This window comes from Cebidichthys violaceus, unplaced genomic scaffold, assembly GCF_023349555.1.
Source record: "Cebidichthys violaceus isolate CVI_PGR_0920_01 unplaced genomic scaffold, fCebVio1.0.p SCAF_39, whole genome shotgun sequence".
Taxonomy (NCBI): domain Eukaryota; kingdom Metazoa; phylum Chordata; class Actinopteri; order Perciformes; family Stichaeidae; genus Cebidichthys; species Cebidichthys violaceus.
Genome location: NW_027176583.1, coordinates 623,364 through 637,014, shown reverse-complemented (window position 1 = coordinate 637,014; position 13,651 = coordinate 623,364). Strand labels below are relative to the sequence as shown.

The 13,651-nt window shown below is 44.4% G+C and overlaps 1 protein-coding gene across 2 annotated transcripts; it reads left to right on the top strand.

The window, feature by feature from the left end:
- Window positions 1-313: 313 nt before the first annotated feature.
- On the top strand, window positions 314-13,651 carry grhl1 (grainyhead-like transcription factor 1). Of its 2 annotated transcripts, none has more exons than XM_068726462.1 (16): window positions 314-474; window positions 2,602-2,791; window positions 3,044-3,222; window positions 3,590-3,723; window positions 3,813-4,048; window positions 4,529-4,611; window positions 4,946-5,099; window positions 5,280-5,391; window positions 5,590-5,684; window positions 7,465-7,708; window positions 7,936-8,063; window positions 9,265-9,293; window positions 9,510-9,595; window positions 10,991-11,076; window positions 11,624-11,688; window positions 12,293-13,651. In XM_068726462.1, exons 1-16 carry the CDS (start codon window positions 455-457, stop codon window positions 12,405-12,407), a joined length of 1,956 nt encoding a protein of 651 aa, XP_068582563.1. In that variant the 5' UTR covers window positions 314-454; the 3' UTR covers window positions 12,408-13,651. The 2 variants fall into 2 exon arrangements, with proteins under 2 accessions (XP_068582563.1, XP_068582564.1); XM_068726463.1 differs by having other exon boundaries at window positions 315-474; window positions 3,044-3,117.

The following is a 13,651-nucleotide window of genomic DNA, read 5'->3' as shown; positions in this document are numbered from 1 at the left end:
TTTTTTTATCTTTTAATTTAACTCTTTAATCACCTCATGCCAAAAAAATAATGAAATATTTGAACACACATTATTTTCCAAATGAATAAGCCAGCATGATGAAGTCCCAGCTGTTGAACCCTGCTCCTCCTCTGGCTCACCCTGAGTATCCTCCACTCAGGTAGGCCACCGGCTGAGCCAATCGCCACCTCAGAGAGGGTAATTGACAGTACGGCCCCGCCCTCCCGTCCACCTGTAATCCAATCCGCGCGCCTGTCACAGGTAAAACCGGCCTCAATTTCTCAGCATTGCCCCAAAAAAAAGCGAGAAAAGCCGACAAAACCCGTTCTCTCAGAAGGGGACACCTTGTTTGTTGCCGCAGCCCTCATCCAGCGTTAGCGGCGGAGTTTTCCACGGTAAAGAAGACGGATCGGATTTTCAGTACCAACTAGAAAGTCCAGTTCGACCGACCGAAATGTCACAGGAGCATGACAAGTAAGTGTCCTGACTCTGCATTTACAGCATGCGTAATGAGCACGAGACATTATAGGCTTGAAATACATACTTTTAATGTTGTGGGATTTTTTTACTTTGTTATTGTGGGTTCGTGGCACTGACGGGTTACTGAAAACCCCCTTTAAACACGGTGGTCCACCTCTGACCTGCAGCTGCTGTCTGATGTTTTAAAAAGTGTTCGGATTATTTTTTTTAGGGTTATTGATCATATCTTATTTTTTGTTCAGGGTGAGTTTACTCTAAGACTTGGCTGCCGAGCTGGAAAGCGATTCGATCTCGTAGTTTCCCATGGTGTGACTCCGCTGATTTCACCTGTCATGTTCAAGCCCGTACAGGTGTATCTCCACCTGTCGTGCGAGCACAGGCGCCCCGCTCGAATGAAACAACCGTCCCGTGATCGAGAGAGATGGGCGGTTTATTGTTTGATTTTAAGCTCGGAACAGTTATGTGGATAAGAGTCTCGATGATGTTTGTTTAGGAATAAACATGAACCTCAGCAGCGAGCTGTCAGCTGCAGAAACGGGCTCTGCAGATGGACGGTTGCACGTTCATGATCAACAGCGTCACCTGAACAGTAAAAGTAAAAAGCATGTTGGTAAAAAAAAAAAGTGCTTAGCCTGTATTCTGTATGGTTTTTGAGGGACGTTTTGAGGGGAGTGAAATTGTACACCTGCTAGGCGTTGGCTCGACTTTACTAACACAGACGTGAGTCTAAGCAAGCACAGGGCCACATGAGGCGAGTGGATTTTACTCTACAAATGTTTGAAGTGTCAGAAATGTCATACTAAATGCATTGCACGGTTCTCTAAATATTATATATATATATATATATATATATATATATATATATATATATATATATATTTTGAATGCTCTTGTACTTTAAAAAAAGAGAAATCATGCTACTACTTACTGACTACAAGTGAAATCTAACTTTCAATCTCTGTCTAAAAAAAACAATCAAACTCTTTTTTTTTGTTGTTTTTGTTTTAGTAATGGTTTACAAGCCTTTAGAGTTTTATTACCAGTAAATAATGGATATTATCAGGTTGCCGTTTATGAATAGCACAATTAGATATAGGATTACTAATTATCACTTAGCTTTAACAATTGAGTGGAACAGAAAAGCTGTATTTGTTGTAGATACTCAACATAGAAACTGAGCCAGTCAGCGTACACTTTGTCATAATCGCTTCGTAGAGGCAGAAAATCAGCCAGTTGGATTCAGTGGCCGGATGATTGAAGGCGTTTTGTAGATGTGTGTAGTTTCCAACAAGGAAAGCTCATGGTAGAGGAAACTTCAATAACAACGAGCTCCAATAATGACTTCACCTTGTTGGCTTAACACGTCTAAGTAAATATAAGCTGAGCAAACATTCAAATTTACTCCGAGTTCGGTGTTGAAATGATCAACGTTTGTCACTTGTTGATATTGTGTCTTCATTTCTTTTACCACGTTAAAAAGAACGTCACCAGCAGAAGAGACGCACGGAAACACAAGCCGCTGTGTTCTCATTGGTCCAACTCTGTCCTGTTGACAAAGCAGTGACCCTAAAGGCCTCACACGATGGAAGAGGAAGAGGAGGAGAAAAGACTTTGAGTGAAAAACTCGTGGTTCTCTTGCGAAAACACTAGCATGGCGCTGGAATGTGGCAGGGTCGGTTTGCGTCACTCGCGGTCAGCTTCTCAGCCAATGAGAAGTTCCCGAGTCGTCGCACCGGACGAGCCTGTAGAGCATCTTTCACCCGAGACGCCTCGGTGGTTTGATGGCTGAGATTTGTTACACAATCGTTGAAAAGCTTGAACAACAGGTCTTACGTATAAAGAACATCTAATTGGTTGATCTCTCGCTCTTATAACCTGTTTGTCTGTTCTGAGCGAGGTTGTGATTGCAGGTCTTGGCTTTGTGAAGTCGATCTGTGGAATGCTTGAGAAGAAGCTTTTTTTAAACACGTATGAGTAGTGTCCATCCGGTATGCGCCTTAAACTGTTGACAACGGAACAATAACGCGATAAAAAACAATTTAAATGCATTGTTCAAAAAGCTTTTAACAGCTTGAAAATGAATTTGTACACACCGCTTATGAAACTCTTGTCTCCTCACAGTAAGCGCGCGGTCCTGGTTCTCCAGAACGAGCCGGGCTATGGCGGCCAGCGTCGCTCCTTCACCACAGAAGACGAAGCCTGGAAATCCTTTTTGGAGAACCCGCTGACGGCTGCCACCAAGGCCATGATGAGCATAAACGGGGACGAGGACAGCGCCGCGGCTCTCGGCCTGCTGTACGACTACTATAAGGTAACGGGAGGACCTTTTAGCAGTGGATCTGGAAGCAATCAAAAGTGCAAAATCTTGTATCGGGAGTTAGTCACCAAAATCCTTACAGGCTTTACCTAAGTGATCTTTCTCCATACTGACACCCGACCATCAAGCAGCATCTGTGAGGCAGAGCTCACGTCATGTAACTGATCTATAGACAGCAGGATGACCCGGCGCGTTGGATGTTGATGTGGTCAGACGCTGAGCGGCTGTGTTTACCCTCCCATACAGGTGCCCAGGGAGAAGAGAACAATAACCCAAAGCAAGCCAGAAGCCCTGGTCTGTGATGTGGATCCCAACAAAAGGTACGCAACAACACGAAGAGCAGAGGGGAACCACGGCAAGGAGGCAACAGAGGGATTCGAGCCCCTTTCGCATTCTCCGAATTCTGAGTCCACATTTGCATACAAGTGAGCAGTGCAGAGTGCAGCCTTAACTGCTCATAAAAGAATTACGCTTGAGAGCTTTCAATGGTGTGTAGTACCTGAATCCAGTATTAGTGCGTTCATGTTGCTTGTCTACGCGTATTCAATCACTTTATTTGTCCCTAAATTGGTTGCACAGCAGTGAAAACATAGAATAAAAAACACAAATCCCATGAACACATATACAAAACAGGAAAAAACCATAGAAGTATACACGTTAAATTAGAATAGTGGTCCTGAAATGGTGGATGTGCTCATATCAGGGTATATGAAAGAGTTTTTATTGTTAGTGTGTCGGTTAACGAGATTCACAAAAAAGCCAGATAACACCAACAATTGTTGTTTGTTGCAGACACCAGATCCAGGCCGGAAACCCCTTAGGATCCCTTCAGGAAAGCGGTATGGAGAACAGGATCCAGGTCCTCAAGGGGCCCTTCAATATTCTTCAGCTGTCCCAGGAGAAGAGGGCCCAGTTCCCCTCACCAGGTCTGTTCGCACCCAAAAGCACGAACAGACAACGAGCAGCTGAAAAACTGAAAATCTGATTGTCGGTTTGCTGATTTTTTTTTTTTCAGACACGACCGTCACTGTTTCCATTGCCGCCGTGCCAAACTACCCGCCCGTCAAGACGGAGGGGCCCACCCACGGCTTCTCAGTGACCGTGCCAAACAACTGCGCCGAAACCGACGGCCACGGGGGCGTCTTTGACCGCCAGCTCACCCACAACGCCGTGCAGTTCAGCCCCAGCACCCAGTCCCGCACGCCCCCTGACTCCACCTTCTCCGAGAGCTACAAGGATGGTTCCCAGGAGGTGTGTGTTTCGATCCCCCTCTTTCTAAACCCCGCTAATGCTCTCCCTACAAACCCCCCCTCCCCCCTCCTTTCCTCTCCTCTCCGCTCTCAGATCTCTCCCGTCACACAATGGGATATTCACCTGATCCCATGGAGCCAGCGGTGGGCTCAGCCTTCCCTGGTTTTATTTGAACATGCCAAAATAGCGGCCAGTGTGTTATTATGCCATTGTCTCACCACCACAATAAAGTGCTGTACTCTTCTCCTTCAATAGCCAAAGCCCTTCCTCTCTCCTCTTTTTCTATTTTACCTGGAGGCGAATTACCTTAGAATAGAGTAACCCAACAAAACAACTGTACAGGGAAAAGTGAAGGGGGAATTAAAGGAAGGCTGTTAAAATGAAAATAAATCATTGGAAATCAAAGCAAAGTAGCTGTTTAACATCCTCTTCTTCGTGGGCCTCACGTCACTCTTGGTCTGTTTTCTTTGTGCGCTGCAGGTCTTTTCCTTCCCTGGGGAGATCCAGTTACGGATGGCGTCCATGGCGCCTGAGGACTACACTCAGTTTAACACCGTGCCGGGGTAAGTCGCGCCGCCGACTGCACCGCCGTCCGGCTTCCACCGCCATTCAGCTTTTTAACACAACGCCGCAGAACGGCCTCATTGATGGCAGTCACAAGGGAGACACCGGACCACCCTCGGCGTGAAAGACGAGAGTCTGCGCACACGGCCGTTATCTGGCCCCGCGCACTCGCGTTGTGATAAATGAAGCGTGCCCCATTATGCTTTGGTTTTTGAACGCTATTGTTGCATTGTCATCCAGCTTTACAGAAAATAAAAGCCTTTTCTACATGTTTTATTCTTGACGTTTGCTTCATTCTGCTGCTTTTGTTTTGTTTTTTTTACCGTATTTTAGGAATAACTTTGAGTACAGTCTCGAGGCGTCCAAGTCTCTGCGTCAGAAGACAGGTGACGGGACGATGACGTACCTCAACAAGGGACAGTTTTACCCGATCACCCTCCGGGAGGTTGACACCAAAGGAATGCAGCACCCCATTACCAAAGTCAGGGTAAGAGCAAGAACTAAATGTGGAACAAGACAGCAACATAGGATTAATCACTTTTAAATCAAATGCTAAATTATCATTTCAACCTCATCATTGTGTGTGTGTGTGTGTGTGTGTGTGTGTGTGTGTGTGTGTGTGTGTGTGTGTGTGTGTGTGTGTGTGTGTGTGTTCATCCACTGCCAGAGTGTAGTGATGGTGGTGTTTGGAGAGGAGAAGTGCAGAGACGATCAGCTGAAGCACTGGAAGTACTGGCACTCCAGACAGCACACTGCCAAACAGAGGTGTCTGGACATTGGTAAGAACCACTGTCCACATTCAAACTGTCAATCACATCAAGTAAACGAACAAAGAGGGCTGCAGTAAAGTGTCAAATGAGCAGCTTAGCAGTGTAGCTAACAGGGAAAACCTCAGCATGTCATAAATAAAGACAAAGTTTATCTACACTTTGTCACACTGCTGTTAAATTCACTGAACTGTTGTCTCATTGTGACAGCTGACTACAAGGAGAGCTTCAACACCATTGGTAACATCGAGGAGATTTCCTACAACGCCATCTCCTTCACCTGGGACACCAACGATGAGGCCAAAGTAAGACAGTAGAAGAGACGCCATACTCAAATCACAAAGCTGCTTCTGACATCATGTATGTAAGAACAAGACCAGTGTTTGGTCCACGGGGTTTTCATAACTCTTAATGCGAGCCTTGAACTTTTCACGTCGACACACTTAAAACCGTAAGCCAAAAATCAAATACTCCTCCTCCTTCTTTAAGGTCTTGTGTGTTTTGCCAAAGACACAGACTTCAGGTTTCAGGTGTTAACGCCCGTTTTGTCGGTGATCTTCAGCAGCTTTGTTCACTGTGATCCTCGTTAAAGGAGGCCAGGGGGCCTAAATGGAAGAGTGAGGATGCTGTCACGCCGTCCCTCCCCTCCTCTTGTGTGTTTAGTCTTGTTGCGTGGAGACATCGAGGTGTGTGGTGTGTGTTTTTTTTCTTGACTCGTCCAACCTGCCTGTCTCCCCTCATTGTGATGCTGTGTGTTAAGGTATTTCTGCACACCAGACAGGTGCAGCAAAGAGTGCAAGAATGAGGAAACTCAGCAGGGGGGGGGGGTGGTGGACGAAGACCGGATCACACAGTTAACAAACAGAATCCTGTTCAACGGGTAGGAGAGCTCCTGTCCTCTCTCCCACTTCCATTTTATCGTTTGTTGTTGACCCTCATGTCGGCGCTCAGTCCACCGTCAGCCCGAGATGGAGGACGACTGACGAGCTGAACAGATGGAGAGACAACCCGGCGCCGCGGCTCATCTCCTGCGGCTCGCTGTCCGTGGGCTACAACTACAACTAGTCACGTGCACAAACGTCTTTGCCGCACACACACACACACACACACACACCAGGATGTGGGTCTAACTGTCTCATGACTCGAGGCCTGTGTCCATAGGATGTTCATCCTTGTGTGTATTTTTGAAGCACCACCCTGCTGAGTTGTTTGAGCATCTCGTCAATTAGATGAGATGTTGGATGACAGATAAAAAAAAGTGTGTGTGTGTGTCTGTATTTACCTCTCTTTCTCATTTTGTGTGTGTGTGTGTGTGAGCAGGTGTCTGGCTCCCCCCCCCCCCCCAGGGGTGATTGCTCTGCAGCGTTTATATGTATTGTGGCGTATTTGCAAAAGGCAGCCCCTCCCTTATGTTTACCTGCTCTGGGGCAGTTGACTGATGTTATCAAAAAGGATGACAATTATTTCTTCAATGCTTTAAATAAAGTGTAAAGCAGCCAAAACAAATTAAAAATACAGGAAGAAAAAACACGTAGGCACATCGGAAAACGTACAAATCTTCACCCCAAATATTATCATAGAACAATCCAAAGTTGCAGAAAATATGATACGCAAAAGAATTTAATAAATACAACTATAATACTGCTGCTCGCCCTTTGGTTCCTCTCTGCTCGGTGCTTTTTCAAAATGTCAAGATTAACTGTGTTTTGTTGACACAATGATAACCTGTTTTCAGTACAAGCACCAGCAGGACGAGGGAGCATCTCCACCAGGGAGGGAGAAACATGAGCCTGTGATTACTGTAGCTGACCAATAGAGGGCAACACAGGACACTGAATGTAGTCTGAGGACTGAGCAGCAGAAAGGCCTTCAGTGTTTCACTATGATGCTGAACGTGAATGATTGAATGATTGATGAAAACCTTCATGATTTAGAAGCAGCTATTAAAGGAGTATAAGTTGACTTTAATTGACAAAAGCTTGTGGATGTTTTTATCGTATTTGTTTGTTTCTCCAACTTTGTGCGGATGAAGACGGACGTGTTCTCTGCGCTTTGTTAAACGCAAACATCTTCCTCCCTCCGCAGATCTTCATCTCCGTCAACTGTCTGAGCACCGACTTCTCCTCCCAGAAGGGGGTGAAGGGTCTCCCTCTGAACCTGCAGATTGACACCTACAGCTACAACAACCGCAGCAACAAGCCCATCCACCGCGCCTTCTGCCAGATCAAGGTCTTCTGTGACAAGGGAGCCGAGAGGAAGATCCGAGACGAGGAGAGGAAGCAGTCCCGCAGGAAAGGGAAAGTCGCTGAGCTCAACCCCGGCCTGGCCTGTGAGTCACTCTTGAGCTCTTCACCTTGTAGGACGTGCATGAGCGGAGGACTGAAACTGATATTATGTAGATTCTTTCCCCGCCTAATCCCAGAGTTTAAGTCTATGAGTCACAACAGATAAAAAGCTGCAGTCATCAATATTTTTTTTTTAAGTGAACAATATTCTTTACTTTAAAGACGCCTTATAAAAAACTAAACTGCTCCCTGTCGCGTCCTCTCCTTCCAGTTGTGGATGCCAAAGTTCCCATCCTCCAGAAACGCAACGACGTGACCATCTTCAAGATGATGACCGACCACGAGACCCAGCCCGTCCTCTTCATTCCCGACATCCACTTCTCTACCTTCCAGCGCCACGTGAGTGCCGGCCTCAGACAGCGTGGATCAACATGTCTCGCCTTGTCATTTCTGACCATAAACATGTTGTTTTGTAACATTCGTTGCATCTTTAGATGGTTCCATAAACACTTTTATTTCTGCCTCCGCCCACTCATCGGCAAGCTGGGTCGAGGTGACACGATTGCTTGCTAGTTGGCAGGAACATTGAGTTCTGGGTTTGGAGCTCTGAGCCCTAGATACCAATAGCTGTGCTTCAGACTGCTTACTCTCGGGATGAATCATTTACCGGTAACTCAAAAAACGAACCGGGGGTTTTGCAAGATACTACCTGTTTCTGCCAACTTCACGTGTTCGTGTGCTCAGAGGAAAATAAAGAGGTAGAGTTAGAGACGAAGGGACGACTGCAGACTGCAGTGTTGACGATGTGTAGATGCTGTCTGTGGCAGATTTTACCGAGGTTTTTATTTCTTCCTCTGATTGGACTCTGAGCTTTGCTTCTTCCAGTCAGGATGAACACGTGACATCACACTTTGAGTGTGTGTGTGTGTGTGTGTGTGTGTGTGTGTGTGTGTGTAGGCCTGTCCTGAACACATCATTTCAGGCACTCTTCATGTTTTCTCTGACGTGTAAGGTGAGCTGCTTTATTTGCAGTAAATGTATTTAACTACTCGTGACCTTTGAGTGCCCCCTCCTGGCCGCATTATGAGCTGTCCCAGCTTGCACTAACGAGGCTGAGGGAGGGCCGGGAGGTTATTTTTGGTGTTGCCGAAGGACATTGAACCTGACTGAACCGCTATCAGTTTCTGATAAACTCTTGGGTTTACAGGGTTTCCTCTCAGAATAGAATTCTATTAACAGCCGTGCCTGCAATCAATACAGCTGCAGAGAGAGAAAAAAGGCTCCACTAAAACAGCAGCTTTTTACATTTTCTGTAGAACTGAACACAGCCAACACAACTTGTTGCTGCAGTGTAACTCTGACCCGGCTGACTGGATTGCAGAATTAGTACTGCAGCAGTGACAGAGTTGCACACGTTTAAACATACATTGCAGGATATAAATTAAGATAATTTAATTTAATATTGGGTACCCAACACTCTGATGTCTATAGCTGATACTATTCACACTTCAAAGCCATCTCTGAAACTATATTGGTAGTTTATTTTAAAATCTCTTATCTTCCATGTGAGTTGATTTTTCCGTGTCTGTTTCCTCTGCAGCCGTTCCCGACAGAAGACGGAGAAGACAGGTGAGTTCACCGAGGCGCTGATTTCACGCTTGCTTTTTGAAGTCGTTTTGAACCGAGACAACCTTTTGGCTCCTTCCCAGTAAATGGAATACGGAGATCCATAGGTTGTTTCTAGGAAATGAGCGCTGGCATTGTGTGCATACGTGTCAGTTTTACAGCCTGTTAGCTGCTTGTTAAGGGCATTTCAGGAGTGATTTGTGTGTGTGTCCACTGCAGCTCGGGCATGAAGAGATTACCCTTCAGCGACGAGGAGTTCGGTGCGCCCCCAAACAAGATGGCGAGAGGAGGGGAACCAAAGAAAGGTATTGTCTGTGTGTGTGTCTGTGTGTGTGTGTGTGTGTGTGTGTGTGTGTGTGTGTATGTGTAGTGTAATTCTTTGACTGTTCACATGCTGATCAGGTGAATTATGCTCTTCTCAGGGGGCAAATCTGTGTGTTAAAGAGTGTGTGTGTGTGCTAGGGTCGGCCCTTGGAGGCAACATTCTCTCTCTCTCTCTCTCTCTCTCTCTCTCTCTCTCTCTCTCTCTCTCTCTCTCTCTCTCTCTCTCTGAGCCATGTGATCATTCCAGGTCCTTCAAAACACATACACGTGTCCAAAGCCTCCACTGACCCAACAGCATACCACTGATAACTACGTGCACACACCCATGCAAACAAGGCTATGCCCTTTACCCTAAATACTATTCATAGGCAAGTAACATTTTTTCAATACTAAAATGTGTAAATAAATGCTTAAAGATGTGTTAGAAGCAACAACTGCCCATAACTCGTGTATCACTATACAGCCATACAATATAAGCCTCAAATGAAGCATGATTCAGCAAAAAGCATGACCAATTGACCTTAAATCAACTCAAATCAACTTAACTAAATTGAGGTAATGGTTTAGGTGGAGTTCGAGGTCTTTCCAGGACAGCTGTTGTGTTTTTCCAGTTAAAAAATGGTCAGCGCTGCAATAGTTTGGAAGGGATCATGTTGACGTTGGACTGAAAGAGAGAACTGCCAATGTGCTGAACAGCTTCCATGAAATTATGTCCTGTCTCAACTCAGGCAGCTCCAGACCACAGTGAACTGTGGCCTATATATGCTGCATTATGAAACGCCACCATAGAGTCACTTATCGTACTGTTTCACTTCTTTCTTATTCGGTTTCGCTCCACTCTGGAGCTCAAACTAGTGAAGAAGAGTCCTATACACATAGTTACGTCTTTAAATATTTGTCGTATTTAGAAGCCAGGTTGGAAAACAACACAAGAACAACTATTTAGGGCATGATCTATTTTAAGGAGACGGAGTGTTGTGAATCAGAGGTGGGTATACTGAGTGTGTGCTTTCTAGGTGAGCTTTGTCTGGGCCTAGTGCCACTTCTTTGAGCCTGGATGAGTGCCTGTAAATTCTGGCAGGGTTGTGTTTTAGCTCACAACAGCGCATCTTTAACTTTACTAATGGATTAAACATGTGGGTGCGTGTGCTTCGCTGCTTCAAAATGGAGACAGGGATGCAGTAAAGCCCCCGAATCCTCAAATGAACCAAACCAGCAGTCAAGCTGTTCAGACTAACGCAGATGCACGCTTCACTCCTGCCAGTGACTTTTGTCTGAGGCCTGATTTTGCGGTTTGCTTTCGTGTCCAACCCATGAACATGCATGCTTTGCTTTGACGAATTCCCGTCTTTTCTTTGTCTTTTTCCGCCACGCAGTCCTGCTGTACGTGCGCAAGGAGACGGAGGAGGTGTTCGACGCCCTCATGCTGAAGAATCCCACGCTGAAAGGCCTGGTGGAATCTGTAAGTTGACGTCAGATCATCGTGCTGGTGGTGGCTTCATGTTTTTGTTTCATATTGGAGGTCTCGGGCCAATGCACTTGAGACCTCCAGTTCTCTCTGTGTGTCTGAGAAACAATGGAAGGTTAAATAATCTGTGAGAGGACATCGACTGTAGAATACAAGGAGTGGATCGGGGAAATAAAGAGAGAGAGAGAGTTAAAAAGGGACACAGGGGGACAATAAAAGCATGCGGTAATGGAGGGGAGGGGCGGGAAAAAATGTTGTGGAAAAGAGCAAATGGAGGCGTCCTGTGAAGAAAGCGGAAGAGGAGAATGTGGAACAAGGGTGTGTAAAATGCAAAAAGAAATAGAAGCATGAAGAGAGGCAGGTGTGAGGCTGCTTCAGGGCTACAGGGGTCGTGTTCAGTAATTATGGAGAACCAGCAGTGGAACTGATGAGCTTTAACAGATGAACCAGATGTCTGTTAAGGATTTGAATTGTCTTTGTTAAAGCGTTTATGTTTCTTTCAATAATCTAACATTGATTTTCATTTTTTTTTAAAAACCAGATTTCAGAGAAGTATGAATTACCTTTGGATAAGGTTGGAAAAGTCTATAAGAAGTGCAAGAAAGGGTGAGTTTCATTTATTATCACTGCGCTGCATTATGTGTAGGACCTTTTGTGAAGGACCTGACATTAAATAAAAACCAAATATTCCTCCTTCAGCAGGATTTTTCCCAAATTCATCATTGGCTGATTTATGTCATATCCCCCTTTACACTTACGCCAAACCACACTGACATTTCTGCCTGATTTAGCTTCCAGACATATTTCTAAATGGGTATTTATTTGGTAATTTGCGAGTGGATTGAACATTAGCAATCAGACCACGCTGCTGCTGTGATGCATATCAGCCAATCACGAGCCGTAGGAACAGACGACACACAGGCTTGATTGACATCGCCATAATTGGCATGTCGAAGGTAAATTAAATTGTGCAATGATTGCATTTGCATATTGGAGGTAGAGCCATGCTCTTGCTGTAGCGCAACACATCTTAAAGGAATGTTTGACTAAAGGAAATGGCTAGCCTGGCTGCACTTATTTTACAGATATCCATACATACAGTAGATGTATTTCTTTGTGCGTTGTTTGATTTGGGACGTTAGTCCTTAGTTTTTTTTGGGCTGAGGATGAAATGAACAGGTCACTAACGCCCATGTCTGATGTATAATAGGATCCTAGTGCACATGGACGACAACATCATCAAGCACTACTCCAACGAAGACACGTTCCAGATCACCATGGAGGAGATGGGCGGCATGTACAAGCTCACCCTCACTGAGATCTGATTGGATGGGAGGAGGTGACATCACCCAGACCAGAGGGATGAAACGAAGCCGTCAGGAGTAGTGGTTTACGCGTCTAGCTATGCAGCGATTACGGACTTGATTTCAAACTTAAATCATGTTGTCTTCATGCTGTATAAAAACGTCAAACAAATTCTAAAAGTCCCACAAGAGGTATTTAAACAAAAAGCCATAGCTCTTAATAGATCACAATGTTGATTAGATTACATTTTGATTCATTTTAAAACCTTTTTTTTTTGTGCATACGAATCAACAAGTGAGGACAGGTTTTATCGCTGCGACATCTTTATTTTGTTTCCAGTAAGCTGCACCTCAGATAATAACGCCTACTTTTGTAAATTGTTGTGTGCAGAGCATTTGCGGTGCTGCTATACCTCATGCTATGCAAGCAGCAGCGTTTCTTTTTATAAGGGGACAACGGCTCGTCTTTTGCTTCCTAAAGCCATAGCACTGATGCTTACCATCTGTAAAGTTGGGGATTCTGTGCCCAAAATGAAGACGGCAAATTGTTGACGGAGCCCCAGTGCTTCAGTGTATTAATACTAAACAACAGTATTTAGTGTGCAAAACTCTCCAACCATTATATGCGATTAGGGTAGAATAATGTAAATGTTTGTTGTACTTTTTTTTAGCGTAGGATCCATGTTGTTTGTGAATGAAATGACTTAAAATATGTTTTTTTTTTTTGTCAGATCAATATATAAATGGCCTCTTTGTAAGTATTAAATAGTCATTAAATATACATATATCTTCCCCTGTAGAGTCGTGTTCTGACTGTCGATGAAGCAGGTCAATGAATGTCTAGTACAGTCAGGCTGTTCTGGGAGTGCAATATGACATTTAGGTTCAGACACATTCGGAAAAATAACATCTCCTCTATTGCCATAACTATGGTATATAATACATATTATCTGATAAAACTGATTGTTTTTTAAGGAAATATTGTTGTGTATATATCCACTGAAAAAAAAATGGATCCATCCGATCCCTCCTTTTGTATTTCAGTACTTGTGTGTATATATTTATTAAGAGATGGATGTGGGTCATTGTTTTTTTTTTTATTTACTATATATATCCAAATGTCTATTATTCCTATTAATATAATGCTTGTTTTCTCCTTTTTATATGAAGTTATTCTAACCTTACATGTCAAGGGATAAAAAGTTATTTTTGTGTTTTTTGTAAAGGATTTGATGCACAAAGTGACCAATAAAAGTTCTCCAGCA

Coding starts and splice junctions, on each gene's coding strand:
- grhl1 (XM_068726462.1), top strand. CDS start 455: ATGTCACAGGAGCATGACAA. Junction 475..2,601: donor ATGTCACAGGAGCATGACAA/GTAAGTGTCCTG, acceptor GTCTCCTCACAG/TAAGCGCGCGGTCCTGGTTC. Junction 9,596..10,990: donor AGGAGGGGAACCAAAGAAAG/GTATTGTCTGTG, acceptor TCCGCCACGCAG/TCCTGCTGTACGTGCGCAAG.